At 35.6% G+C, this 27,461-nt stretch overlaps 1 protein-coding gene and 1 long non-coding RNA gene across 22 annotated transcripts in view; one reads left to right on the top strand and one right to left on the bottom strand.

Moving 5' to 3' along the window:
- Positions 1-27,461, top strand: part of LOC127871437 (breakpoint cluster region protein-like) — a 232,114-nt gene that overhangs the window by 279 nt on the left and 204,374 nt on the right. For all 21 annotated transcript variants that reach the window (XM_052414367.1, XM_052414366.1, XM_052414365.1 and 18 more), the window contains exon 1: positions 1-2,033. This exon is cut by the window's left edge. In XM_052414367.1, coding sequence (XP_052270327.1) covers positions 56-2,033 — 1,978 coding nt within the window. In that variant the 5' untranslated portion in view covers positions 1-55. The remainder of the gene's footprint in view (positions 2,034-27,461) is intronic.
- On the bottom strand, positions 16,419-19,419 carry LOC127871449 (uncharacterized). The gene is made up of 3 exons (XR_008045341.1): positions 19,217-19,419; positions 18,635-18,735; positions 16,419-18,127 (listed from the first exon to the last, which is right to left on the bottom strand). It is a non-coding gene; the product is annotated as an uncharacterized LOC127871449 (long non-coding RNA).

Below are 27,461 nucleotides of genomic sequence, written 5' to 3'. Positions count from 1 at the left end.
TTTGATTGAGTGCATGTTGTTAAACACTCCATATTGAAAGCAACCGTGTGTGAAAATGGACACGGTTGGTAAATTAAAAGAGTTATGGAAAGATAAATATTCAAGCGATATACCTGACGATTTTGTTGCCCGTTTGGATTGTGAATTTTCAAAAGGTAAAAATGAGCCTGAGGCCGAGGACAGATTAAATAAATCGTTGACATTCTTAATGAATGACAGCAATGAAAAAATTGCCGATTTAAATAGGAGATTGAAACAGGAAGAATATTTTATAGAACTATTATCACAGGCAATTGACAACCAAGTTCTTACAGGGATGGCACATTTTAAAGATAAGAAACTGGATGTTAATGTTTCATCACTGTATTCACATGTAAAAAAACCCAAAAAGATCATTAACAGTGACACTGAGGACACTTCTTTTATGAAAAACATGTGCAAAGACACACCGCCAGCTTTGCCGAAAAGGATTGAACCTGAAAATAATTATGAGGACATTTCTGCAGTGGAAAAAGTGGATTCTGGTATGGACAATGTTAACAACAAACCAACAGTAAAATTTAGAGGCTCAGTGAGAGACAAAATCAAAATGTTTGACAGAAGCGATTCCTCTTCTGGTGAAGATGCAAAATCACAATCAGAGGGTGACTATGCACGATTACCATCTCCCCCGACAGTATCTCCAAAACCGTCTCCATCGTCTTTGCGTCGATTGCACAGAGAGGAATATGAGGAAATATGCCTTCCAACAGTGTCACCAAGTCTATGCAATAACATTCAAGCTCCTGGTGAGCCAGCTATTCCTAAAAATATGCAATCATCAGAACATGGAGACATTTCGCTAAAATCTGAAGTAGATAATTGCTCATCTTCAAAGCAGGAAGAGGACTCTCAAGCATTGAAAAGCAGTCATTATAAGACCGAGAAAAAAACAGCTCCCCCTGTGCCGCACAAGAGGAGTAAACTGAGCGAGTTTCACAGTTCTGATGTCAATCAGTTAAAACAGACTGACAATCTTACACCACGATACAGTGACAGTGAACCACATACTGCAACTCCAAGGAAATATTCTAACAATACCCAGGAACATAATGCGAATGACAAGGTTCAGATAAAAGTTCATCCACGGATGGTCATTGATATGTCTGGAGATGATGAGGGAGATTATTGTGCAATAACGCCATCCAAGTATCCTCAAAAGGATGGAAAACATGTAACCAGAGTTTTAGTAGCATCGGACAAAAAAGGACAGTCAAACAATATTAATAGGTCAGACAGGGAACTGTCAAAATCACATGAGAACCTGCACATTACAGTCAAAGAACTTGCTGTTTCACAAAAAGAATTTCGTTCACATGAAAATATTGCGCAAAGTGGCTATGCCCAAGTTGAGTTTTCAACTTTCAAACCGGCTACAGCTAAGTCATCAAGTGAAGAAAGCATGAAAAAGTTGTTTGGTAAGAAAACGAAAGATCATGGAAAAAATTTCATTGATAGACTATCACCAAAAGGAAGTGATGAGGAAATTAAGGGTCACAGCTCACAGTCATTGTCACAGAATAACTCTGACGAGGAGTGCATCAGTGGTGGAACTATACTAATAGATTTTAGTAAAATGCAGTTGACAGCTGAAGATTTGCAAGTGGAATCTAAATCACCAGAATATAGTGAAGAAGATATTGACAAAGATGACATAGTGGAAGAACAAAGAACCTTAGATGGAGATACAAATAGAAAAAGAAATGTACCAGACTATGAGAAGTGGAATTTTCAAAGTTTGCTTACAAAGCCAGGAGTAAGTGTTGCAGAAAATGTGAGTGATGATGATGAAATTATTTATGATAATGTGCCAGACAAACAGGAGCCTGTGTCTGGTCAGAGTGATGACTCGGGTGTGTGCGAGGCCATCTCCAATGCTGAGGATGCTGCACAGCACACATCCTTCGATGATGATGATGTTATTGAAGACCCTACCTTGAGATCTAATAGCGGGAGGGCAACCACATCAGTGATATCTCGGACATCCACTGCCTGTAAGTCGCTCGGTGTGTTCATGCCTTTTTCTGCCTACATGTATCTCACGGGTCTGATAGTCGGACCCATTCCCAATGCCAAATATGCATATTTTTTCCCAATTCTCAAAAAAAAATCCCCCCAAATTTTTTTTCTTTTTTTAGAAAGAAGTGTCTTATGACTTATATTTATTAGACTCTATATCTCAATTTTATTTTGTAAACAACCTACAAAATATATAACCATAATTTATATGAATTTTATTCAAAATGACTGGAAAACTCCCTGCCCAAATAATGCTTTTGTCGATGAAAATTATTCAGAATTTGGAAGATTTCGCGACTCGAAAAATCCCAATTTTGCTAGGTACTTTTCCCTTAAAATAGACAGAAAAAGGTCTGGTGTTTCATGCTTCTACACAATCTCAGCTGCAACAAGTTTTTGCAGCAATTTAATATGGCTTTTTGTCTGTTTTTCTAAAAAATATAGTCCCATCAAGCTCGTTTTTCAAATTCATTCCTTTATACATGTAGCTACTGGAAGGATTTGGCTCAAACTTTCTCGGCTGAATATCCTTAAATAATATGTAGATGATTTTAAGTTTGGAAAAGAGTTCAAACATTTTTGTGACTTATAAATATGCACAATCAACAAATGACTATGACAGCCAGACATGCCCATCCTTAAAATGCCCAAGAGCTAAGATTTCAACATAACAAATCCTATTTTAGATGTTATTATTGTGATTTCATTTTTGCTGATATTTTTAAATTTGCTGTCTAATGTAAGTTTTATGCCCTGCCCAATAGTTTAAAATTAATACATTAAGCATATTTGTTGCACATTAAGAGTAAATAGACTTCACGAGAGGGCCGAAAATTGCAAGGTAAACGTTTGGCGTCACAAAGCTTAACAATATTACAGCCCTGAAAAAACTGAACAGTCGACAGTGTTCTGCAAGAAACAAGACGATAATTTATCTTTTAAAACTGATACTGAAGTAACGTACCCCATTTCGTACACTTAAAAAAAATTGTCTCCAATAATTGAGATACAAAACAGGGATCAAGCTAGACTCCAATTTTTGGGAGAAGTCACTTCTCCCTAAGTTCTGGAGAGTTAAAAGTGAGGCAGTTTTAGGGAGAAGTGGATTTTTTGCGATCACCAATGAACTATTGTGAATCATGACCTTTACATGTATTTGAACTCAAGTAATAAAATCATTCCTTTTAATAAATATATTACTGACAAAAATATAAGCATCAAATCATAAGAAAATACTTTTGAAAAAGCAGTTCTATAAGCACTAATTTATCAGTTATTACATTTGACATTAGAGCAAAGCATAAAACTCAATATACATGTATTGATTGGCTTAATACATTCTTTCAACTCCTGAAACCTAGAACACATTTGATTTTAGCTGATTCATCTAAACGGCATTTATCTTAAAACAGAGAGCACATTTGACTATTTGATTCACTTTAATTTGAGCACTGCAGCGCAGTACAATAAGCACTTCTTCACCTAGAGTACAACTTGCGGACCTTCAAGGACTTCCATTTCTGCAGGGCACGGCCGAAGTCAAAGTCACCTGGTGTTGGTCCGTCCTCCGAGATTCTCATGAGATCGTCCAGTGCCTTTGATTTCAGTAATGTTGTAGATTTGGACTTTCTTCTGTTTTGTGTGCGAAATCTTCTTTTGCACTGCACGATGGTCCGGGGAATGACAACACAGCACTTCAGGAGCATAACAATGTTGGGAGGTCATTCCCCTTCACCAGAATACGTAGAACCTGAGTCAAACTCATTTTGCTGTAGCTGCCTTTCACGAGACGTTTGTAAGTCTGAAACTCACTGCGAGCATTTTCCTTCTGTGGCAGATGCATTTCGAAGACTAGTGTTCAACCAAGTTTGTCAAGTTCATTAAGTCCATACTTGGTCACAGACTTTGTCTCAGAGATGTTGTAGGGAATCAGAACTTTCATGCATTCTAGTACCGTAGGTCAGTGTGACTAAACCGATCATTCAGGTTGTATGTTAACTTCTGTATGTACTGAGGCCCAATACTGTCCAACACATGTTTCTGTTGAGTGTAGTATCTCAGCTCTGGTGTGTACCCAACATTTTCATCATTATCCTCGCCATCACTGTCATCAATGTCACTCTCAGTGAAACCCTTGAAATGGATGTTCTCCTGAATCTGGTCATTTACTGAATTACAGTCCGACTCTGACAGTGGTCTAATGTACATGTAGGTCACTTTCTGGTCACCAATGTGCACAAACTTCATCACTAAGGCAGGGTACATGTAAGTCCTGTAAACAACCTGGACAGCTTGCACCATGCTGAGCCAATTTACGGAGTGTCAGAACTTCGGCATACTTCAGCTCGGGCAACTTCAACAAATTCTGAATCATACGCAATCGGTTTGAGCGGAGAGCTGACTTCTTGAAATACCTCAATATGTTCATAATAGTTCTGGAGTATTCCTTCATGTCTGGGCTATGTTAAGCCGCTTGAGATGTTGCCAGAGCTACTTGATGAGCTGCACAGTGTAAGCCAATGAGAGAAGGTGAATGTTCCTGCAGCAATTTAACAACACCACCAGTCCTACATTACACTAGCACCATCAGTACCGATGCCTACCATTTTAGATATGTCTAGTCCTTTGGTTTTAAGTTCCTCAAGCACCATAGACACAATGCTCACAGCACACACAGAACCTTTACTGTGTCCTCACATGCCTTATTATGAGTGTAATTCTTCACCATCGAAATGTATCGTATGTTAATATTTGATTTACGCGCAGTTTTCTTTCGACACATTTAAATCACACTTCATAGCCGCGTCATGCTAAAATGGGTCTTATGCGTTTCGGCCAGCATATCTTAAAGTGATATTATGGCAGCGTCTCCATGGCAATGCCTACCCAAATAGGTGACTACGTTACGTGTCAAAATCGATCAATGAACAGGGGTCCTCTTCTCATATCTATTGTCTCACGTTCGCAGTCAAACCGAAAAGACGGCATTGTTTAATGTGGTTATTAATTGGCTTGAATAGATGTATACTGCTTTTATGGCAGTTTGATTGGCGCACGCTTTGAATGAGCGACAACACTTGTAAGCAGTCATACCTGTACCTGCAGTAAGATCATGCAGACGATGAGTGACGCTATTTTCATACGCGTGTGATTTTATTGCAGTTTGTTGAATTAATTTTGCACAACTGTAAATGTTTTGTTCGATTCTCAAATGAGCATTATTCAATTTGTAATTTAAAAGCATGCTTCTGAATTTTAATGCTTATGCGACATTTACAAATACTAGCGTCAAATGAACAGTGCTTTATCCTTTGTCTCAATAAAAAGCGCGCACAAAGTGTGGGTGTATTTTGTGTTGTATAAAAACATGAATATCACGTCAGGCGATTTACGCGTGTTCAGTGGGAGCTGTCTTTTTATTATGATCGGAGTTAGTGTTCGTGTGTCGTATGAACAAATCTGCACTAAAACTAAATTTAGATTCTAATCGTACATGATCAGTTGTGGAACAAAAGTACGGTTGATATTTAAATACATTATTTTTCTCCTTCCGGGATATTGTTTTAGTATGTTGATGCTGCGTTAACAAAAATAAGTGGATATGAAGTGAAAACACCAAAAATAAACAATGGTTGCGATAAAAACCTATAAACATAGATAAATAAATATAAGCATACTGTTAGATGCGAATAATATCACTTTAAGCAAAACAAATTTTAAGACAGGTTATAGTAAAACAGGGCTTTCCTTAGACCTAAAATCTCAAGAGTCAATGACTCTTGGGACCATATTTTCAAGGGAGGCGGAAAACAACGGGCGAGGCATGGTATGGTATTGCGCAAGGGGGGGTCAGAGGGTTAGGGTTTGGGTTAGTGTTAGGGGTTAGGGTTTGGGTTAGCCTAAACCCAACCCTAACCCTAACCCGACCCCTAACCCTAACCCTTACCCTAACCCTTTTTTGGGGTTATCACCCCTGACCATGCCTCGCCCCTTGTAGTTTTCGGCCTCCCTATTTTCAAGAGTCAAAATCAAATTTGTATGAGTCATAATAGTAACGCAAGAGAGTCAATGATCTTTTGTATTTTAAGCAAATTACTGAGATATAATATATAAAAACCATCATATTAACAAATATCTTAACATTTATTTCTTATATTCCAGTCAATAAAAGACACAATGTAAACTTACAAGTGACCATAATTGTGAGCATTGTGAAATCAAAACGAAAAAACACATGCACTGGTACTGACATATTATATATCAGGGGTGTCAATTGTCCCAAATTCGAAATCCAGAAAATTAAGCAGAAAGTCTGAGATCGTAAGATAAAGGAAATAGAGGGCATAGCACCTCGAGCCCTAGCTAGCTTAGCGCTATTTTTTTATTGTCTTTCTACGTGCAATTTCTTGTGAGTACAATGCAGAATTTTATCAATTAGACCATCTGTAACGCATGTGTATTCGTCATTCTTTAAAAATGTTAAAAAGAACGTTGAAAAATAAAATAAAATCGACGAATCATACCATATCCGAAAACGACTGTCCGGAAACATGTCGAGATACTTCTACTGCACATTAAGCAAATACTCAACAGTGCTCAAGCCAGATTTTCAAAATAGAGGGGAGCTTTCCCAAAAAAGGCACATTTTACGCGTAATTTTGCAAAATAGGGCATTTGGTTGTACATATACTAAAGTATATCAGGTTTATCACTATCTTGTTTGACTTCACATAGACTGTAACATTATCTGTTTCATAAATGTAACCCTTTACAACATTTCAGCTTGATTCAAGTCAATTATAATATTATTGTTATTGTCAGAATTGCTAGCCGTTGACTTGTTTGTTTTGGATTGAGCTTCAACACCTTATTTCGGAGGCATTTTTCTGTATTATTTATGACTAAGTTACAATAAGTTAAAGCAGGTTTTTATCTGGGGACTCTAGAAAATATCATAACACACTCTATTTAAAAGGTCGATTCTAATTGGTTTCGTATTATACAGCAGCTTCTCGACTAGAGCCAATCAAAAGTTTTGTTGCCGTCTTTAAGCCTCATTCGGTTAAACTCAGCGTTCATCGCTACACTTTTGACTCATACCCAAGATGGTTCGTACATCGTGATTCGCGTATGCGTTAACGGATTCGTTTCAGCAATGTATCCGAGTGGACGCACATATTTCAAAACTATGCGTCTATTTCGATATTTGTGCGTCATAGACGCGGGACGCGCATGTAGATTATTCCCTGTAGATTTCTCAATGGGCCAAACTCCGCCTATTGGACAGACTTGTGCTTCAATGATTGGAAATGGGGGATAACGGTTAGCGTCTTCCAAAAGATACTCCACCCCAAGCCAATTATCGCTTAGTCTTAAAAACTTTTGCTCTTGCTGACGCAAGTCGGTATATTCCCCCGGGTCAAAATTGACGCATGACGTAGTTTTCTGACGAGTCAAACAAGGGTCTTCTGTAATTTTCAAGCGTCATAACCCGGGAGCTCGGATCAAAGGAAAGCCCTGGTAAAATATACTCACATGCAGCATGTCGTCTATGATTTGTGGTTTTTGCAGAAACCTCAAGACTCTTAGCATACTGATTGTCAAATTTTGCATCTCGACAAAACTTAGTGCCACAGTCACTTACTATCTTTAACATACCAGTCAAAAGATGCCTGATTGAGTGATTTAGAAAAACTCCTTTTAGGTGTGTCACACAAATTTGATTTAGAGTCAATCTCAAACATTTTATGTTTCATAGAACTTGGTTTGGGCGAATCGCCCTGTAACCAACTCGTGATAGACATTTCAGATTAAGCAGATGCAATTTTGTGTTTACAGTCCAAGTTCTCGATACAGAATGATCATGACCAAGATAATGAGTATTAAAAATCATCATAATTGGGGACATACGTTGATCGTTCGCAGTTTTCGTCAGCGTCAATTCATCTTTTTCCGTCCGGGACCATTTGAAGGCATCTACTACTCGTGAAAAGCAAGTTTTCACAGTTTGAAAAACAGAGTATACAGGCATGATGCATAAAATATACATACACCTGTCTACCAATAACAGATACCAATTAATACATTGAGACCGACATTCTTTTAAGTTTTAATCCACATTGTTTTGGGGACACTCAATGCGATAATTTACATTTATTAACAAAGTGTCCCGCCCGGTGTCGGCATGTTTTCTATTAGCCGAAATGGAGTAAGTAACCCACGCTCTGATTGGTCAAAAGAGATTCCTGCCAAATACCCATATGATGAGCGCTGTGAATAGTTGCTTATCAATTTTCAATAGGTAATTTACTACGCCAGGGGGCGGAGGTATGTCGTTTCGGTCAGTTGATTGACATCGGCATGTATTGGGTAATAAACAGAAGCAACTTTGATAGTGCTGAGGATATGAAAATTGCCAGATTCAAGGGCGAAGTGATTATCGCCGGTGCTTTTGATCCGGGCGTTTACAGTGAAGTCAAGACGATATAATTGCCCACTTCGCCCAGTGCGTGATCACTGTACAAAATATATTAAAAAATTACAGGTGTCTGAAAATTATCAGGTTTTTTTATCTGATTTCCGGGAAAGGGCCTGGCCTTTTTTGAGGGGAAAAAAATCGCGCAAAATGCCGGATTTTGGGGGAAAAAATCACGCGAAACGCCAGATTTTGGGGGAAATAAGGAAAGTCTTAAATAATCAATTCAACATATTTTGCTGTTTTTAAAACAAAATCAAGGCAACAGATAATTTAATTATGCAATATGTTATATTTTCTACACTGGATCAGGTTAACTTATGTATTTAAAGTTAAAAAAAAAAAATGAAGTCTGGGGGAAAATTTACCTGCTGAGGGGAAAAAAAATCTGAGGGGAAAGGGCCGATTTTCGGCGGGTCCCTAAGAAGGAAAAAAAGCCCTGATTATAATTATATTTAACAATGCTCCAGCTAGGCCTAAATGGAAGGGCACCCCGCCCTGCCCTTCCGAAGCCCTGCCCTGCCCTTCAGATGCCCTGCCCTCTTATTAACATAAAATAAAAATGTTTTTGTTTTTATAAGACATATTATAATTTATTAATCTCTTTTGCATTGTAATATATTTATTCCCCATTGTAGACATTTTATTGGCATGGTTTAATAATAATATATTCTAACAATTATTAATAACATACAAAATTAATATGTAACAGGGAGCATTCCAGATACGACAGCGCGCTCAAAAGTGCCCTTTTTACAAAATTCGGGGAGTTGAAAGTGCCCTTTTGACAAAATAGCCCTCCCTCCTTGCCCTTTTCAAATCCTAGATGTAGCACTATTTTATTAAATCAATTACAATAATGTTCTTGTGATTGTGAAAACTCTTCATTTTCTGCTTAAAAAATTAAATACAAAATACAGAGCTCTCTGCTAACTCTTGCCTGAAATGAACAAAAAAGTAAAAATAGAAAGCATTCTGCTTTCTTAATAGGACGACACTGTTTTAAATGCTGTTTTGTGAATATATTTTTTTAAGGAATACATGGTTATTTATGAGAATGTAATGGTCCATTGCCTTCATTCATGCATCTGCCATGTCTTATGACCTTATCTGGTTGTAAAAATAAATGATCAAAGTGATACCAGATAAGCGAAAACAGGGCTGAAGTCTGTAGAATAGCTTGGTAAAATATACTGTCCGAAAAATAAGAGACATTAATTATGGACAAAAGCCAGTATATCCTAAACTTAACATTTACAAAATATAATAATTTTTTGCTTAAGAAGAGAGTGTTTAAAAACTTATAGTGTCCGAGAACGTAAATTACGGTAACTGAGTATACAAAACAAAAGAAGCATCAAATGTTAGGAACATATTAAATAGAATGATGGTATATATGAAACATGTAGAACTGTGATTTATATAATGTAATCAAAATCTGGTTCCCAACCACGTTTTTAGGGAATTGTTAACAGATTTTGGCATTTTTTCGGCGTAAGCTGTATTAAGCCAGCTTTTCACCCTGACTTGACCTTTGTAAGTGTCCAATAACATTCAAATGAAATTTCCCGCGGCTAGGTACGAATGAATACACTTCATTTGTTCCATTGGCTGATTTGAGTATAACACCAGAACATTGGAAACATATCCACGTCTTTGTAACACTGTTTTACTGCATGAAACAATTTTATCTCTAATGAAAAGGCTCAATAGATAGAACAGTTTTACACTCAATTCTCGACATCAATATAGTTTGTGCGTTCACCTTTTATTTTCAGAGAATTACCAGCGCACAAGCGTTTATACTAAAGGCTATATTCTCATATTAAGTACTTACTTGCATTGCATTTCAACCCGCGAGGTTTCGGGTCAATTCGCGGCCAGTGTGTGAAAGTCAGAGTTTTATACAGTTCATCACCGGAGTTCGCAGAAGTGGTTGCGAACTTTTCATTGAAGGAAAAAATTGGAATCTATGCTATTTTTGTCTGATGGAGTTAATAGTTCGTTAAGTCGCTTTGTCGATATATCAATATTTTAGGCACAGCTGTTGCCTTGGTCGTGTACAGTTGGCGTAAACAAGCCGTCGTTTCAGCAGCAGAATTGTTACCTAACTTTAATGCATTGCATTCCAATCCGCAAGGTATCAAGGTCAGTTTGCGGTCAGTTGCAGAAATCTTTATATAAACGCCGTCTCGTAAACTTTGTGCACTTGAAGTCTGTTTTGATCAGAAAGATACTAAATAAAGATATTCGGCGATATTATTGTGGTATGTCAATCATCGATTTTTAATATGCTTTCAACATTTGCATGATAAGGACCAATTTTGATAAAATTAATTAGAAATATTTATCCATTTAGACCAGTTTATTAAGCATGAGCACAATAATTCACTATACTATAATTATGCAATTAAATAAGATTCGAGTATTGCCGGCTGACCTATATGCACTCGTTTATTTTCATGTTTCTTGTGTTTTTCTATTCTGTAAATATAGATATCTGAGTAATAATATAACATAAAGCAAAATAAGCCACGAAATCTGTCGCAACACCCCGTAATTGATTTGCTTGTGATGTGGCTAAGAACTGCGCAGAAAAAAAGGCATCTGCTACTTTTTATCTCATAGAGATAACTTTTGATTGTTCATAAACATCGACCACAATCAACGCCGTATATCTTTTTTAAAGATATTTCTTGTTTCAAATGTTTTTTATAGACTAAACAAATTTTTAAAGTATAAATTAAAGAAAACAAAAAAAATACAGTATGTTGCCTGTATTCGAACCTGTGATATCTTGATATGAAAGCGGATGCGTTACCACAGCGTCATGCAAACTTTAACCTTCCAAAGGGAAACATAATATCGATAACAGGGGGTAATCACGTGATAGTCAAGATGTCAATGTGTATGCCAAGGAAGTTATTTTCACCGTTTGATATCCTTCATTTCTTTTGTTTGATTTTTAAATGACCCTCAATTTCCAGCCATACTAGTATCAGTAAAAAGGTGATCAGTATTTATTTGAATTTTCTTATTAAATAACACTTTATATCTTGACACTAAAAATGGTCATAGAAAAATTCACTAAAAATGATGCTGGAAAAATGATCAGAAGAAAATGTTTGAAATAAAGTTTCTAAGTGAAGAATTGTAAGAATGAGAATTATTTTAATTATCTTATCTATTCCGCATTTTTACACTTAACTGACCGGACTGTCTTTTCGATTTGTGGTTATTAAGCCAATGGGCAAAAAATCCCAATTTCACAGGTACAATGTATAGGTTATACATGTATTCCCAAAATGATGAAAAAGAGCTGTGCATAGTCTGCAAAATAATTCATTGAAGTCAGTTAAAATCTGTAAATATTTTACATATCGGTAGACAAATGGTTTTGCAAACAGAAAGTAGTTCATAAACTTGGCATAAGTAAAAAGGATTGTGATTTGTAGATGCAGAATGATTCATTGTGTCTGATAATACAGTTTATCTGATATTTTGAAATATTTACTTCCATTAAGCACAAGCCTGATAACATATAATACTTTCACTTTCATTGAGCGTGCAAAGCAAAATTCATCGAAGTGAGTGTTATATGACTTTGTACTTTATCTTTTATTTTAATCTTGAAAAGTATCTATTAATATAGAGACTGCCTAAAATTCCTAAAGGTTTTCCAAAAGCAAATGATGTCCTGATAATATATACTTTCACTTTCATTGGGCGTGTAAAGCAAATTTCATCGAAGTGAGTGTTATACGTACTTTATCTTTTATTTTAATCTTGAAAAGTATCTATTAAAGCCACACACCTTGAAATGAACTACATTTTAATCAATACATATAGATGCAGTTTGAAAGTGTGCAAAAGTGTCATTAAATCCATAGCCTAGTTAGCAAGTAATTTATTTATATATGCTTTATTTTATAACCCAAAGTAGGATTTCTATATGTATACATACATTTTTGACAAACGCGATTATTTTTAAGTTTTAAGCGCAAAAATACGGATTTCTACCTTGTAACCACCAGATATATTCTAATTGATGTAGATAAAATTAAATATGTAGCCTAATTAGCTAGTAATTTATTATATTTCAAACGGTACCGTTTTTAAAACCGAAAGTAGGATTTCTAGACGTATACGTCCATTTCGACAAACGCGATTATTTTAATGTTTTAAAGAGCAGAATAGACGGATTTCTACCTTGTAACCACCACATATATTCTAATTGGCATAGATAAAATATGTTTTTTATTTAGGCCACGACTTTTTTTTTTATTGGTTTACAAAAATTATTTTGAAAATGGTCCACCGGGCGGTCGAAAAAAAAAAAAAAAAAAAAACATCATTGGAAAAAAAAGTTAATACTAATAACATCAGAACAAAGACAACATATCTTTTATAACCTTAACACAGAGACAAAAAATCAAATTATGCAATGAAACACATCTATATCTTCAAATGAAATGAGTCCTAACAGCACCTTATGTAACATCAGGCAATTTTAAACACTCCATTACATGACATGCGTTCTTCTCCCATTAAAACGAAAAACTGCGCTTCATTTCCAAAATTGGATGCGCACCATTACGCAATGCGATGCCCGTTGCATAAATCTTATATAAGATAAACTACTCATACACAAATTACCCGGTATGTGTTTGCTCTTACTCGACTTATGAGATCGTACATGAAAAAAAATCGAGGTAGATCGATCCATGCGTCGTCGCGGTAATGTTTGTTAAAGTTGTTGTTGTCATGAAAACTCGTTGATTTACAACGCAAAACGTCTTATTTGAACTGACGCGAATTAATTCAATCATATTTGTCAACTTCGCTTTTGCTTTATTTTGATAATTTAATCCAAAGTTTAATGTTAGCAAGTGTTTTTTTTTACTGGAATTGTAAGCAAGGAGTCAGTTTAAGTCTTCCGAAAATGTGCAGTCTGTGTGAATTGACAGTTTGACGTCATCAAAGGAAAGCCGCTTTCTGTCGGAAGCAATTAAGCGACAAATTTCGCGCCGAAAAAATTGGCTTCCTTTGTCTAGCAATCAACATGCCGAACCAATCGTGTGTTTGTTTCTCAATTGCAATCCTCCAATTTAATAAAAGCACGTGCATAGCTCCGCCTTCGAATCTTTTGCAGAGAACGGAGGCGGAGTTTAACGGTTAATTGAGCTAGTGTTTTACACAAGTTGAGTTCCGATTTGCCGAAATTACTCGGCCCTAAGCATTGAAACGACAAATACATTTATCAATGATTTTCCGAGATATACCGATTTGTTCCGATTTCCAAACTTTCTGTACAGTTCCTATAAACTATGGCGGACGTGTTTACAAAATTCCTAAACACATATATCGTAAATAATGGCAGTGTTTTATTGGATTATTTATACTTATTATCAAATACTATCGGGTTTGTTTAATATAATTAACATGTTAAACAATATAGTTGCGTCACAGACACGGAAATAAATTTTGATGGGGTCGACATTTGACTGGCGCTGATTTTCTTATTGTCTGTAATTTTTACCCGAAATAAATTTTGAGAAGTGCCCATAAAAGGACTGGTACATAATGTGTCACATTGAAAAATATCCCGATCTCTGCAATATATGTGAACCAATGGTTGATTGTACTTACTTGATTTTATTCGCAACCGTACTCAAACCGGATCGTTTTTTTTCTCGTTTCGCTCGTTTTGCAGTGCGGTCGGGAATAAAATATTTAAAAAATAGACGATTTTCCGATTTTATTTTTTTTCCCATTTTCCAAAAATTAGGGTCGGCGGTTTTGTAAACCAAGAAATATAAAAGTCGTGGCCTGATACTTATCTTTACTATGCCAAGTATTTCATTTCAAGGTGTGTGGCTTTAATTTAGAGACTGCCTAAAATTCCTAAAGGTTTTCCAAAAGTTAATACATATTTGTTTAGATATATGACACTAATTTAATTATTTCCCTATATTCAGATATATAAGTAGAACCTTAGTAAATACAATATGGAAATCACTTTATTCTCTCTAAAGTGAAGTAGTATGTATATCTATACTGCTTCATGTCTATTGAAGATGGACAGCTAGCATCATGTATATCTATACTGCTTCATGTCTATTGAAGATGGACAGCTAGCATCATGTATATCTATACTGCTTCATGTCTATTGAAGATGGACAGCTAGCATCATGTATATCTATACTGCTTCATGTCTATTGAAGATGGACAGCTAGCATCATGTATATCTATACTGCTTCATGTCTATTGAAGATGGACAGCTAGCATCTTCACCCAAATTAAGACCCATCTAAGTTGAAATACTATTACTATTTATAGAAATTTCAGTTTGAACAATTTTGTGTTTTCTCAGAAAACCAAAGAATATCAAGTTTCCATAGCACAGCCGTTCATTTTTCCAAGTGTAATCCACTACCATTTGGTACAGGTACAGCCAGATTGGGAACAATTTATGCGAAAACCCCTGAAATCGTGAAAATTCGCGTTGTGAAGTGTTCACATTGGAAAATTAGTGCATTTGATTTTTGCCTCCAAAATACTTTTAAACTGATAACTGAGTGTTGTGAAGTTGTCAACATTTATATATTTACTAATAGGTTCAAGCTATAGAGCTGCATAGAGAAACTAGCTAAGTGTTGCTTTTTTCTTGAAACTCTCAATTGGGATTGTTTTTACAGTATTTGGGAAATGTCAAGTTTTTTCCATATTGGGAAATTGCAGTATTCTGATACTTTAAACTGAAGGAAAAAAAAGGCTGACAAGGAAATATATGCAAAAAGACAATATAATCAGCGAGTATTCATTGAAATGATTCAGTTTAAGTAATTGTTTTTACAGGAAGTTTATTTTCATAGTTTGAAAGTTTCAGTAGAGAAAAAAAAGCTTAATATCGCCTATATCTGGCTGTCTGCATGTTAAAGTTTGATTATCAAATGGTTCAATGTCCTGGACATTCCTGTTGGAGATACAGTAGTTTTGCTCTGAACGTTAGATGTTAGCAGTAACACTGACAATCCAAACATCCTGTTACGTTCAATTTTAAGGTGCATTCAGGTGAACCATTCACTGAGATGCATAATAATCACGTCAATCAGTAGGCCATGCGTAAGTGTACTCATTGGTGCAAAACATAACATAGTGACTGTATTATGTCTTGATGGGATTTTTAAATTGACAAATGTAATTATGTTTTTATTCGCTCATTCAATTTAGAAACTTAAGATTTTTTTCCTGGTCAAAGATTTGCAATTCTTGACATGGATGGGAAACAAAGTTGAAAAAATCACATGAGCATATTGAAACATTAATATACCTGTAATGTAATATTTCACATTGGGAAAAATGAAAAACAGATCTGTCTGATTTGTATGGACTAGAGTATCACTTTATGGCAATATTTGGCATGCATTAAATAGCCTTGATATCACAAGTTCAATTTGTTGTTGTACATTTTCCTAGTTACATGTGCCACGTTATGAAGTTCTGTTAATGGGGTAGACAAAGCCATCTATTTTAAGAAATGTCTGACCTATTTAATGTCAAACCAAACATTAAATATTGTGTAACATAGTTTTATATTTTATTTATTTTATAACATTTTTTTAGAATTAAACCAGCTCACAGTAATAATACAAATAGTCAACCTCGTTGATAATGACTCATGATGGCTTATTAATTATTGATTTTAACATTACAAAAATCAACTTGTATATTATGTCCTATATCTGTTTCAAGCCATACTAGCCAGAATATCTCTGCCTATTGTACATAAACAGTATAACATTTCTGAACTTTAAGTTGAATACTGATGATCAGTGTTAGTTGAGATCCATATGCGTGTTGGTTAATTTTGTCTTTTTGGAATGAAAAATAAAATGAACAAAAATTACATTTCATGTATAGAAAAAGTATCAGCTATTTAAATGTCTCTTCTGATAGAGTTTCCGGAATTTAATGGTTTGCTATATCAATGAGTATACTGCAACATTTTGATTGTGCTTTGTGGATGCCGTGCAGCAGAACAGTAGAACGTATCCAGTTCATATCTTCAGTGTTGTTATATTTCTGTCCTCAGAGACTGGTATCAATGGAGGTATTTTCATTGTGTAAAGGTTATATTACACTAATTCCGATTCCCATAGGGTCCCATTATAAAACTGACAACTTTCACAGCATTTTTCTTGCCTTTCCGACGTATCAATTTTTCCGAACCTGGTATCATTTTAAAGATGGATCTGTCATCTTCCAATAATTGCAATCAAAAACATACCGTCTCGCAACTTCTAAGAAAGTAAATCGCTGTCGAATGAACCCACCGTAGAAAAACGTGTTTCGGAATCCTAATTTCGACAAAAGCCCCACACAATAGAAAACACACCCTCAAAAGTTCTTTTAAGTTAGCTTCCAATCCAAGGCATCAAAGTACTCCAGACACATACAGGATATTACAAATAACCACAAAAGACATGTCTCGCATTGTTAAATGGCTTATATTCAAGAAGAGAAAAGGAACTCTTTAGAAATAGGCACTACTTTCGAATGGACCACGGAGGGATACACAATGATTTAGTGTAATGTAACCTTTAAGGGAACTCAACTTTGTCCTATCTTTTTCCAACTTTCTCCACATGAGATTTCAACTATTTCCACAATGAATATGCAATTTCAGTGCATTCGGATGGGGGTAAAGGCCTTAAAATGGCCATTAAAAGCGGTGACTAAATTGGCCGCAGTCAAGTCGGAATGCATGATTTTTAGTCTAAGTGACGACAGCTGATTTTGCGTCTCCAATTATTGTTACGCGTAACTTTCATGGCAAAAACTGGTATCATTGCATGCGAAATTCACCAATATATCAGCAAAAGGCCCAAATAAATGTATTGATTGTGAATAAGTGTACTTTTCTTGATGAAATAGGAGACTTTTTTTTAATTTTAAGCACTTTTTTCAATAAAAAACTCACTGACAGCATATAAAATCATGTTTTTTAAGAAAATTATTATTAAAAGCTTCACTTACAATCTAAACATACACATTGCAATCACAAAAATTAATGCTATTATGATAAGAGGCATAATTTTCAGCTTTCAAGCCGATTTAAGCCGGCTACCCAAAATTAACACTTAAAAAGGCGCAAATCGCTCCTTTAACAGCTTACGACACAAAGTGACACTTAATGCGCATCCAGATAGTCTCTCTCATATAAATAAGTCCTGTTAGCAACATTTTATTAAGTATTCTCTTTAAAATCCAGTGTTGAAAGCGTAAGTTTTGCAAAAATGTCCACAGTCACCATGCAAAAGAGCATGTTTGCTAAGGAATTCCTACGCGAGTGGCCACACTAATGTCGTGGCAGGAAAGTCATTTGGGTGTGATTCCTCTGAAGTTCAGTGAACATTCATTTCACTACCTGGGGATGACTATCAGGATCAATTTTCCCAGCTTGGTGTAGTGTTGACCTTTCAGGATGTTGATGGATTGTCCACAAGCGCTGCACCACTGTGGCCTCTGTTCAGGACACAGAGTCGGATTGAGGTGTACACAAACCCGCAGTCAGGCAAGGATCATCCAGACCTTTAATAAAATAAAATGTTTAGGCCCCTGAAACTGGCAATTATGTTCAACACTGAGATAAGGAAACACATAGAGGAGACATCATGCCATGGCTTTCTCATTATTGACACGGCAAACTCGAGCAGCCGGGGACTGGGCTCTAAACAAAAACAGGTATGCTCCATCAATGTGAGCAAGATGGCATGTCAGAGTTAAAAAGGGCAAACAAACATACAAAAGAGATATGTAGGAAATTAGAAATTAAATGCCAGAAGTAATTTTAAGTATTGTTTTTCTGTCTGCAAGGGTTGCTGTGGAAAATAGTGCTTAACGCATAGTTTGGCCTGTAGGGGTTCTGCTAGCAAGAACAAATCGAAGTCATATCTGCCCGCGAACTGTAAGCTTGAGATAACCATATCTGATGAAGTACTGCTTTGAGAATGCATTCTTTTTGTACTTGAACCAGATCGCATTGACAGCACAAGGCTTCAGACCCCCCAAAAGTGTGAGGCTTTCAATAGTGCTTACCTGATACCAGACCGCATTGCCCGAGACAGTGACTTTCTCCCGGAACTGCACAGGCTGCATCCGCAGCACAACCCTTAAGCTCAATCATGGTCTGGCTGACTCTGAAATAGTGAAATCTGAATTTACAGATGCTCATTTGTCTAAAGGTTATGAGTTTATTGCCTATCTTATTAAAAGCAAACACAATGACATGCTTAAAAAGACATGTGCATTTCTGAAAAGACATACAGCTGCCCGATACTTGACTAGGAAAAGGCGCTATGGTCTTCACTCTGAAATTCATTACTCTAAGGGCTTAACAGAACAAAATCCAGATCTTACAGCTAATTGGCCCCACCTACAGCTAAATATGCTTTATAGGTTGAAAATAAAGTTATTTGTCTGAAGAACTAGTGCTATTAACTCATCAGCTATGTTGCTCCACTGGCCGCAATTCTGTAAACATAGTGTATATATGGAAATACCTAGTCTACCACCTGCACCGCACCACTAAGTCCACTGTAAAAATACACAGCTAAGTTAGTACTTTAACGAACAAACTGAAAATCATGTGTTAATTAAACAATCAGTATGATGACTCACATTGAAATCATGTCCAGTGCACCAGTCAGAGCAAGACAGCTAGCGGATTGTTGACCATCTACGGCTCAAGGACAAACAGTCAGGCCTACAAACAAAGAGAAAAATGGCATAAATGGGTTGCATGCATGTAATTTTGCATATTTTTCATCTTGCTCTCCACCTGAAACTTCAATCTATGGACATAATAATATTTACATTTAAGATTTGTTGGAAATGTTACCCTTACTTGTCTATACCAGGTCCCCCACCCATCCGGAACAGTCCAAAACCACCTAAAACATCCATTTGGACCAAAATATTGACACCTCTCATCTATTTTAGCACCCAAATCATCAAAACATTCATTAAAATTCATTTTCTACTTGTCTCGCTTGCAGACGAATCCATGTGACCTTGACATTGCAGTAAATGTGCTTTTTAAAGGTTATATGACACTAATTCCGATTCCCATAGGGTCCCATTATAAAACTGACAACTTTCACAGCATTTTTCTTGCCTTTCCGACGTATCAATTTTTCCGAACCTGGTATCATTTTAAAGATGGATCTGTCATCTTCCAATAATTGCAATCAAAAACATACCGTCTCGCAACTTCTAAGAAAGTAAATCGCTGTCGAATGAACCCACCGTAGAAAAACGTGTTTCGGAATCCTAATTTCGACAAAAGCCCCACACAATAGAAAACACACCCTCAAAAGTTCATCTTTTAAGTTAGCTTCCAATCCAAGGCATCAAAGTACTCCAGACACATACAGGATATTACAAATAACCACAAAAGACATGTCTCACATTGTTAAATGGCTTATATTCAAGAAGAGAAAAGGAACTCTTTAGAAATAGGCACTACTTTCGAATGGACCACGGAGGGATACACAATGATTTAGTGTAACCTAAACAGTCATGATGTCCCTAGTTTGTTTGATTTTGTTCTGCAAATTCCTTGGGTACTGCATATTTTAATTTTCTTACTGAAAACTTAAAAACCTATCTCTAATCATTTTTCTGATTTCTGATACTAATCACACCAGTACATAAAAATATTGTATGTAGTTTTCCATTTGCCCTTCACGTTTCTGCATTCATGTTTTGATTTTGTATACATGTACATGTATGATCTTTTTATACACGTGTTTAATGTGTGATTAATTTTTGTGCATGTGTTTCAACATTACAAAACCACTGTTGAAGGATAAATCATGGTTAGAACCATAATTTATAAGATAATTTTGTAGAATAAAAAATCTGGTCTTTTGTGGGAATTATTTGAATGATATTTTGAAGAAAAAACAAAAACATTAATTAATTGAATCAGGTAAATCAGTCTTGTCTTTAAGGAAACAAGTATGAATAAACAATGTTCTGTTCTTGACATAGTCATACCTGTAACAAGCAGGCAAGCCCTTCAAAGTAACAGGCTTGGTGGAGTTGTTACCACATCCTACATATTACCATAAAAGTTCAAATACATCATTAAAACTCTAATCTGACAATTTGTTGACATTGTAGTAAAAATGTTTACTGCCCTATAAAACCAAGTAAGCCATGTACATTGGTTGTCTGATTTGTTACTTTAATAATACCACATCCAGTACACTACATTTGTCAAGATGAATCAAATGAGTGATGGTGTTGTTACTTGTAAACATTTGCAGCCAGAATGCTGTCACTGTCATTGCGAAATTTACTGTCATGGTATTATGAACAGCAAGTAGGTTTTTGGTGTGCACATGCACAGTGTACGTGCACTATAGCTTGTTAATTTTTGAAAACTAAAAGGTGTGCCCGCACAATTTCGCAACATACTTGAAGTTTATAGAACTAAGTCATTGCCAAATATAGTGGTAAACATTAATTTTATTGGATTTGATGAGTAAGATTTACGTGAGGATGTCTCATTTGTCAATGCATTCATTTATGACAAATACATTTGAATGCTATGAAACTATATTTTAATGGATTTGAATATTTGATTGTCAATTATAAGCTGGAATTTGATATAATCAGTTGGGTTTTGATAATAATATAAAATTGAAAACATTTACTTTAAAAAGAAATCAACTTGTGCAACAATAAAATAAAACAATTTACAACAGACTGCTTAGATTATCTTGATATTCAAGCATGCAGATTATCTATGCAGTTCAAACATTGGTATATGTTGGAAGTTGTATGATAGTGACAAACAAATTATATGGTGCTAAGTGATTTTGAAATCATATGTTTTTGGAGATATCTCATTTTAAATTATTGAACTGTTTTAAATTTAAATATGCATGACTAAATGAATGCTTTATCATTACTTTTGAAGGAAATGTCAGCAATGCACAGTCATTATGTAGAGATTCCTTGTTGCTTCCAATTGATAAACTAGTAGTCAGAGTGTTTTATAAAGTAAAGAATCAGTAGTTACATGTACGTGTACCAATTAGAAGAACACATAACATTGATACTTCAAACACAAACCATGTTAGCCATTATTAGTACAGGCATGTAGTTAAGTTAATATCTACATGTAAGTTACATGGTTTTGTGCACTATCACTCAATCCAGTAGATGCCTCATTTAATGGGTATACAGAATTAGTAAAATATACATTAATTTATTTAAAATACAAAAAATCTGATTATTTTACACAATTCCAAAAGCAATGACTGATTAACTATAAGGAAACGACTAGATTTACATGTCCCAAATATTGCATGGTAGATTTAACATTATCCTCATTAATTTGTGTGACCATTCAAGATGTCCATAAGGCAAACAAGTTGTCATTACTAAATGCATTACCGGTATCTTCTTTTCAAGGTGATATGTATAAACAGATAAATGACAGTTACCCCATTTTTATGTGGTACAATGTAGGACTCAATTGGCATGGATTCAAGCTTAACTTTTTAATCTTTTCTCACATTGTGACTATTGTTGACTCTTTTCCTATAAATACTTCATTAAAAATGCTGCACTAATGTATAATATTTTTTTGCATTATTCATGCTGCTGTATAATGTAGCTGTAAAAGTAACACATAAGCCTTTACTCACAATCTCATAGTTTCAAGTAATAGAGGTATTCAGACAGTTTCCTTTATGCTGCAAAATTGTCAATGCAGATTTTTATGCCCCCAGTAGGGTGGCATATAGCAGTTAAACTGTCTGTCAGTCTGTCCGTCTGTCTGTTCGAAAACTTTAACATTGTCCATAACTTTTGCAATATTGAAGATAGTAACTTGATATTTGGGATGCATTTGTATCTCATTAAGCTGCACATTTGAGTGGTGAAAGGTCAAGGTCATCTTTCAAGATCAAAAGTCAAAAAATACAATCCAAGGGAAGTAATAAGCTTTTAAAGGGAGATAATTTCTAAACCTGCCAAATGATATATTGAAATTTTATTTGAAAGCGGCGCAATAGGGGGCATTGTGTTTCTGACAAACACATCTCTAGTTACACATTATTATACATAAAAAGTCAGGCACTGAATGTACCATTAATTAATTTCAAATGTGAACATAAAAATATTGTAAAAAATACCAATCTGCATCATGAACTTAACAACAAAAACTGTGTGGCTTTGAGTAGTAACCATTGGAATATAAATAAGGGACAATTTGTGGACATTCATATACAGACTTTCTTAAAATATGCGCATCAATAATGTACAGCATCGATAATCTAAATTTAACATTGTCTTCAGAATTCAACTGTTGTATTCTTGAGGTCAAATACTTCTATAATATGCTGTTTTCTTTACAAAAACGATTGTGTTTGTTTCCACATGTGCATGTGGGTGTACTGCAGGTAATATCACCTTGACTATAGCATAATTAGCACATGCAATTAAGGATACTATTAATGATCTACTTAGTTGAATATTTATTACAATATTTGACAAGACTGACAGCTATAAGATTAATAACCTAGCTGCCCATAAATGCCTGACTTCATCACTAGTGGAAAATATCAAGTTGTTCATTAATTAGCCTAATTGCCTATTAATTAATTAATGCACATTCATAATCTGAGGTGTGGGATTTTATAAAGAAATTGTTTTATTATGTCCACCAGTCTATACTGGGGGACATGGGGTTATACCCCCATTACCATTGGTAATGGGGGCTATATAGGAGTCACTTTGTCGGTCGGTCTCTCTGTTGATCTGTCACGAAAATTTCATCCGATCTTCACTAAACTTTAACACAAGTTGTATGTCTGTGTAGGTCAAGTTTAAAAATGGTTCATGCCGGGTCAAAAACTAGGTCAAGGGATCACTTAGTGTGTTTTAAGCCGAAAGTTTTTCCGGACCATGTCATTTATCGTTAGATTTTAAAATCATTTGGTACATTTGTTCACTATCATGGGACGGTGTGTCATGCGAAAGAAGTACGTCAATATTTCCAAGATCAAGGTCACACTTGGAGTTCAAAGGTCAAATTGCTTTTCTGGACCATAACTATGTCAATTATTGTTAGATTTTAAAATGACTTAGTACATTTGATCACCTTCATGGGACAGTGTGTCATGCGAAAGAAGAAAGTTGATATCTCCAAGGTCAAGGTCACACTTGGATTTCAAAGGTAAAAATAAATGAGCTTGTCCGGGCCATAACTTTGTCATTTTTTGTGAGACTTTAAAATCATTTGTCACATTTGTATAACATCATTTGACAGTGTGTCATGCAAAAGAATTAAGTCGATATCTACAAGGTCAAGGTCACACTTTGAGTTCAAAGGTCAAAAATGGCCATAAATTAGCTTTTCTTGGCCATAACTATGTCATTCATTGGGAGATTTTTAAGTCATTTGGCACATTTTTCACCATTATTTGGCGGTGTGTCATGCGAAAGAATTATGTTGATATCTCCAACGTCAAGGTCGCACTTTGAGTTCAAAGGTCAAAAATGGCCATAAATGATGTTGTCCGGGCCATAACTATGTCATTCATTGTGAGATTTTAAAATTACTCGGAACATTTGTTTACAATCATTGGAGGTTGTGTCATGTGAAAGAATTACGTCCATATCTCTAAGGTCAAGGTCACACTTTGAGTTCAAAGGTCAAAGAAGGCCATAAATGATCTTGTCTGGGCCATAGCTATGTCATTCATTGTGAGATTTTAAAATTACTCAGTACATTTGTTCACAATCATTGGGCGGTGTGTCATGCGAAAGAATTACGTCGATATCTCCAAGGTCAAGGTCACACTTGGACTTCAAAAGTCAAAATTGGCCGTAAATGAGCTTGTCCGGGCCATAACTATGTCGTTCATTGTGAGATTTTAAAATGACTGTAAATTAATTTTGTTCATAGTCATCGGACGGCGTGTCATAAGAAAGAATTCAAGAGTTCAAAGGTCAAAATGGCCATAAGGGAAATCCAGGAAAATATGAATGATTTCTGCAACCTGTTCCTCGACAGGTTGTGATGAGTGGGCTACCAATACGCCGGGTGCCAGTCATTATATAATGCATTTGCGAAACCTATGCCTCGGATATTATCGTCACCATTGATATGTGTTTTTGCCTAAAAACGAGAAACAACACGGTTTTTAACATCAGTGAAAATCGGTATAATGCATAGGATAAATATGACATGACAGGGTGAAAATACGGACATCAAATTTTTGATAGGGAAAATACGGACAATTAATTGTTTTTAAAAAGTAGAATCTGAAGCTTGGTTATTTGATTATATATATTTTGTTGTATCTGTTTAAATTTGAAACATGCTTATTAAACATTTCCATTAACTTCATTTTCAAGAGAAATGGTATAATGAGATGATATTTAAACAGTCTATTTACGCTTGCCTATTATATTTTGTAGGCTAGGTCCTACGTCACTCACTTTTTTCCGCTCAAGATTTTAGTTTCCTTGGTTTAGACTTAGCACTTTTGCTAAGTTTCTTTTCCAACTTAAAATGCTTCTGTCGCACCATGTCTGCACTGGTCAAATGCTTGTGACTTGTGCAAATTTCACGTTTAGACTGGCCGACTGGTCTTGCGGTGGTTATGGGCAGTAAAAACAGGGCACAAATGGTGCTGAGCACTGTTAGGTTGTCTGTCGCCTACTCCTCCTCTGTAAGTCTGCTGCATGACAGCAGGTCTAGAAGTTGTTGTGGATCTGCGATATTGAGTAGAGGAGATGCACTATCAAAGCTCATGTCAGCCTCAGACTCAAAGCTTGCGTTGGTGGTCAATCCTGACGCTTCAGCATCATTAAAAAAAGACAGGAATTTACGCAAGAACTGCATGGTCAGTGGATGTAGCAAATGATGCTTTGTAACCTAGTAGCGACTCATTGGCAGTACAAATTGGCAGTTTTAAACAATATTTCAGTCACAGTTATACCTTCTATTGACCGCAGATCCACGATCATTAAAAAGTGTGATGCTTGAAAGTTCGTATTTGGTACAAGGATGTATCTTTGCACATGTGCATACACGTCATTTTTGTAATGACGTCATTGCTACTTGAAATTGCAAATGCAGTGGAAAATGCTGCAATTGGTCCAAGTCTGCTACAAATATATGTACGCATATATTTGTTTAAAAACATTAATTTCCGGCAGCATCCGTACTTATACATCTGTAGGGACATTCCCCGATTTCCCCTAAATGATAATGTCATAATAATTTTTAAAAATTGCCAGTAATTAGATTCTCTTGTTTTGTGAAGAGTCAGCATGCAAAATATTTTGTGTCAATGCAACATGTGGGCGTATACGTCACGTCTGTGACAAAGCTCTATTTTCAGAGAAAACCCGAGGTATTGTCATAGCCAGCTCATTGTGTTGTGTCGTGTCGTGTAGTGTCGTCCACCGGCGTCGTTTCTCAAACTTTGACATTTTGCTCTAAAATCAAAGTGCTTCCACCTACAACTTTGAAACTCATATGTAGATGCACCTTGATGAGTTGTACACACAACACCCATTTATGGGTCACTGGGTCAAAGGTCAAGGTCACTGTGACCTTAAAAAAAAAATTCTGACAAGCTTTCATTTATTAAAAACTGCACCAGCAGCCGAGGGTTTGCACCAGTTATGCGGTGCTCTTGTTTTCCCTGTCTCTTTGTTGGTTTGTTGGTTAACTTTGTTTGCGTCAAACTTTAATATTGGCCATTACTTTTGCAATATTGAAGATACATGTAGCAAATTGATATTTGGCATGCATGTGTATGTCATGGAGCTGCACATTTTGAGTTGTGAAAGGTCAAGGTCATCCTTCAAGGTCAAAGGTCAAATATATGGGGGACATAGTGTTTCACAAATTCATCTTGTTTTTATGCCCTCGGTAGGGTGGCATATACAGTTCAACTGTCCGTCAGTCTGTCTGTCTGTCAGTCCGTCCGAAAACTTTAACATTGGCCATAACTTTTGCAAAAATAAAGATAGCAACTTGATATTTGGCATGCATGCGTATCTCATGGAGCTGCACATTTTGAGTGTTGAAAGGTCAAGGTCATCCTACAAGGTCAAAGGTAAAAAAAAACAAATTCAAGGGAAGTAACAAGCTTTAAAGGGAAATAATTTCTTTTTATCATTTGGCAGGTACACATCATTTTCACAAGGGAAGTAATATTTTTTAAAGGGATATAATTAAAAAAAATAATTCAAAGTAGCGCAGTAGGGGGCATTGTGTTTCTGACAGACACATCTCTTGTTATTTGTCATTTTTGTTTCCATCAAAATTGACTGCAAAGCTTTTGCATATCTTTTACTAAACAAATGTATGTTACAAAAATCTTACATATTTATGATTAATAGTTTTTAACAGTTTGAACAGGAAAAAAACTTACAAAAATTGTATTTTAAGAATAACCATGTGTTTTTGCAAAAGGTTTATAAGTAGGTCTTAAAAGGGTCAATAAAGATCAAAACAGTGGGTTTGACAGTTACATGGAACATCAGTTCTTAGAAATTCCAGTGTTGAGCCATTTACAATAGACAACTTGGAAATTGAGTGTGCATGTGCATTAAATAGATGGATGACTCAACTAGTGGCTGTTCTACCACATGCACATACATGTAGCTGATAATGTTACCTGGGAAAAGCTAAGTTCTCCAGGGATTGTATGGCCTATTAGAAATCATTATAAGCATTTATTCTTTTGACTTATGAACTTGCTCTGTGAAAATGGGGTTTAATACATGTGTGCTTCGTATATTAGCCTGTGCAGTCTGCATAAGCTAATCAGAGACAAAACTTTCTGCACAAACAGGATTTATGCTTATACTGTCTGCCTTTAAGCCA

This window comes from Dreissena polymorpha, chromosome 3, assembly GCF_020536995.1.
Source record: "Dreissena polymorpha isolate Duluth1 chromosome 3, UMN_Dpol_1.0, whole genome shotgun sequence".
NCBI lineage: Eukaryota > Metazoa > Mollusca > Bivalvia > Myida > Dreissenidae > Dreissena > Dreissena polymorpha.
The sequence above is the reverse complement of the archived record's forward strand: the minus strand, read 5'-3'. Positions and strand labels throughout refer to the sequence as shown.